The following is a 2,289-nucleotide window of genomic DNA, read 5'->3' on the forward strand; positions in this document are numbered from 1 at the left end:
ATATTCTCGATTCATCGTATGTTATTCAAAATGGCCGCTCTCCCTCTGATCATCAAATGCGCATGTCCTTTATATCAAGGGAAGTCACTCAAATCATAGCACAATTTGCTTAACATTAATTTGCATAACATTCACTCCCTCCTCAAATAATTTAAAACATTAAAAAAAATTTTATAGATCAAGCCTTTCCGGGGTTTTCCGAATTCTTTGAGATCGACGCAGTTGAGGGGATTCAGTTAGATATCTGTCTGACTCTTGAGGGACCACAAATTTCTGGGTTAAGTCATCAGTTGGGTTAATTTTTCTTGGTGATGTCAAGTGTTTCGTAGATACTGTGGTTTCGCGACCGTCTAGGTAACAAATGTGAGCGTATTGGGGGTTGGGTTCGATTAAATCAATTTGGTCAACGATAGGGTCATACTTGCTAGTGCGATTGTTTCTTTGCACAAGCACAGGTCCTGGGTTGAGAAGTCATGATGGCATAGATGTTCCCGTAGCTTAACGTCTAAGATAGTTAAAGATACGTTCATGAAGAGTGGCGCTGATGGACGTACAAAGTAGAGATCTAATTGAATGCAGTGCGTCTGGAAGAAATGTTTCCCATGAATATACTGGAAGGGCATGAGTTTTCAAGGAGAGTAGTACTGATTTCCAAATAATAACATTCTATCTTTCTACTTGTCTGTTCCCGGTGGGATTGTACGGTGTTTCCCTACTTGTTGCAATGCCCTTACTAAGGAGCCATTCTCTTAATTTTGTAGATATAAAGTCAGTTCCATGACCGGAATGTACATACTTGGGGATACCGAAAACTGAAAACTAGTCTGTAAAACGTCTTATTACAGTTTGAGCTGATGTGTCAGATACTGGATGACCAAATGGAAACCGAGAGTATTCGCCAACGATTGTTAGAACATAAGGATGCTTCATGGAAGGAATCGGGCCTTTAAAATCGATTGAAATTCGCTTGAATGGCTGCGTGGCCTTAATTAAGTTAACTAAATTTGGTTTATAATATTTTGGCTTCATTTCTTGACATATAGAGCAATTCCTATAAATTTGTTTCAAGTTCTCCAACGAGCATGGAAGATTTCTACTGCGGACGAAATAGTGAAGGCGTATTACACCAGAATGGTACAGTGCTGCATGTAACACACAAAGTGAATGTGAACTGATTGCTAAACAGTGTACCTTAGTGAATGCATCTGGAGTGATGTTGCTGGATCCTGGGTGATAGTGAATATCATATGAGTATGGAGATGACGCAATGCGCCATCTCATAATTTTATCATTTTTAATTTTGCTCGTCTCTTTATAATTATACATGAATGTAATAGAACGTTAATAAGTAATTAATGTGAAATGTCTACCTAGAAGAAAGTTTCTCCAATGATGAATTGATTCGATAATTACATGGGCTTCCTTTTCAACAGAGGAGTGGTACTGTTCGCTACCTTGTAACATGCGAGAATGGAATGCGACTGGTCTTCCATCTTGATTTAGTGTTGCAGATATAGCAAAATCCGACGCATCCGTCTCAACAGTAAATGGAATATTCTCGTCTACTATTTAAATGGCAGCATTAGCTAGTTCTATCTTCAATGACTCAAATGATTTTACTTGTTGGCTGCTTAGAAGAAATTTCGATACGTTATTGAGAGGATATATTTTGTCAGAAAATTTGGAGACACACTTAGCATAAGAAAACATAGCGACTATTCGTTTTAAGGATTCCTGGTCGGTTGGTGTAAGAAAAATGAGGAGTGGAACAAGCCATTCTGAGTCAAGACTGAGGGTATTGTGCGAGATACGGTATACAAGAGAGTCATGAATTGTCGAGTAAACGCATTTTTCTTCATTCATGGTGAGACCCTCACTTTTTGCTGCTATTTCAAATTTTTCTAAGTTCTTATCGTGGTCATTTTGATCTTTCCTACATATAGTTAGATTGTCAATGAATGTGAACGTATCTCGCAGCTTGTATTTACTCACAGAGTCATCCATAATACGTTGGAAACATGCACTGCTTTATTTTTTAATTACTATATAGATTCTAAAAGGGGATTTGTGATTACTTAGCCTGGCCTTAAAGTTCATCGCCCCGTCACATTTGTCTATGTGCCATTCCATTGGCATTAGTGGACACAACACTACTTCTGCTTCGTAGACTTCGGTTTCGGTGTTGACTTGACCGTTCACTGGGCACTCACCGTAACCCACACGTGAGTGTCCTGCCTCTGTCTTCTGATTTAGACTACAAACCAAACGAAAGGGTGTGCACATCAACAG

The 2,289-nt window shown here is 38.9% G+C and overlaps 1 protein-coding gene across 1 annotated transcript; it reads right to left on the reverse strand.

Moving 5' to 3' along the window:
- Positions 1-1,569: 1,569 nt before the first annotated feature.
- On the reverse strand, positions 1,570-2,004 carry LOC106878907 (uncharacterized). Its single transcript, XM_014928255.1, has one exon. It carries the CDS (start codon positions 2,002-2,004, stop codon positions 1,570-1,572), a length of 435 nt encoding a protein of 144 aa, XP_014783741.1.
- Positions 2,005-2,289: the final 285 nt, after the last annotated feature.

Source organism: Octopus bimaculoides, chromosome 8 (genome assembly GCF_001194135.2).
Source record: "Octopus bimaculoides isolate UCB-OBI-ISO-001 chromosome 8, ASM119413v2, whole genome shotgun sequence".
In the NCBI taxonomy this organism is placed as follows: domain Eukaryota; kingdom Metazoa; phylum Mollusca; class Cephalopoda; order Octopoda; family Octopodidae; genus Octopus; species Octopus bimaculoides.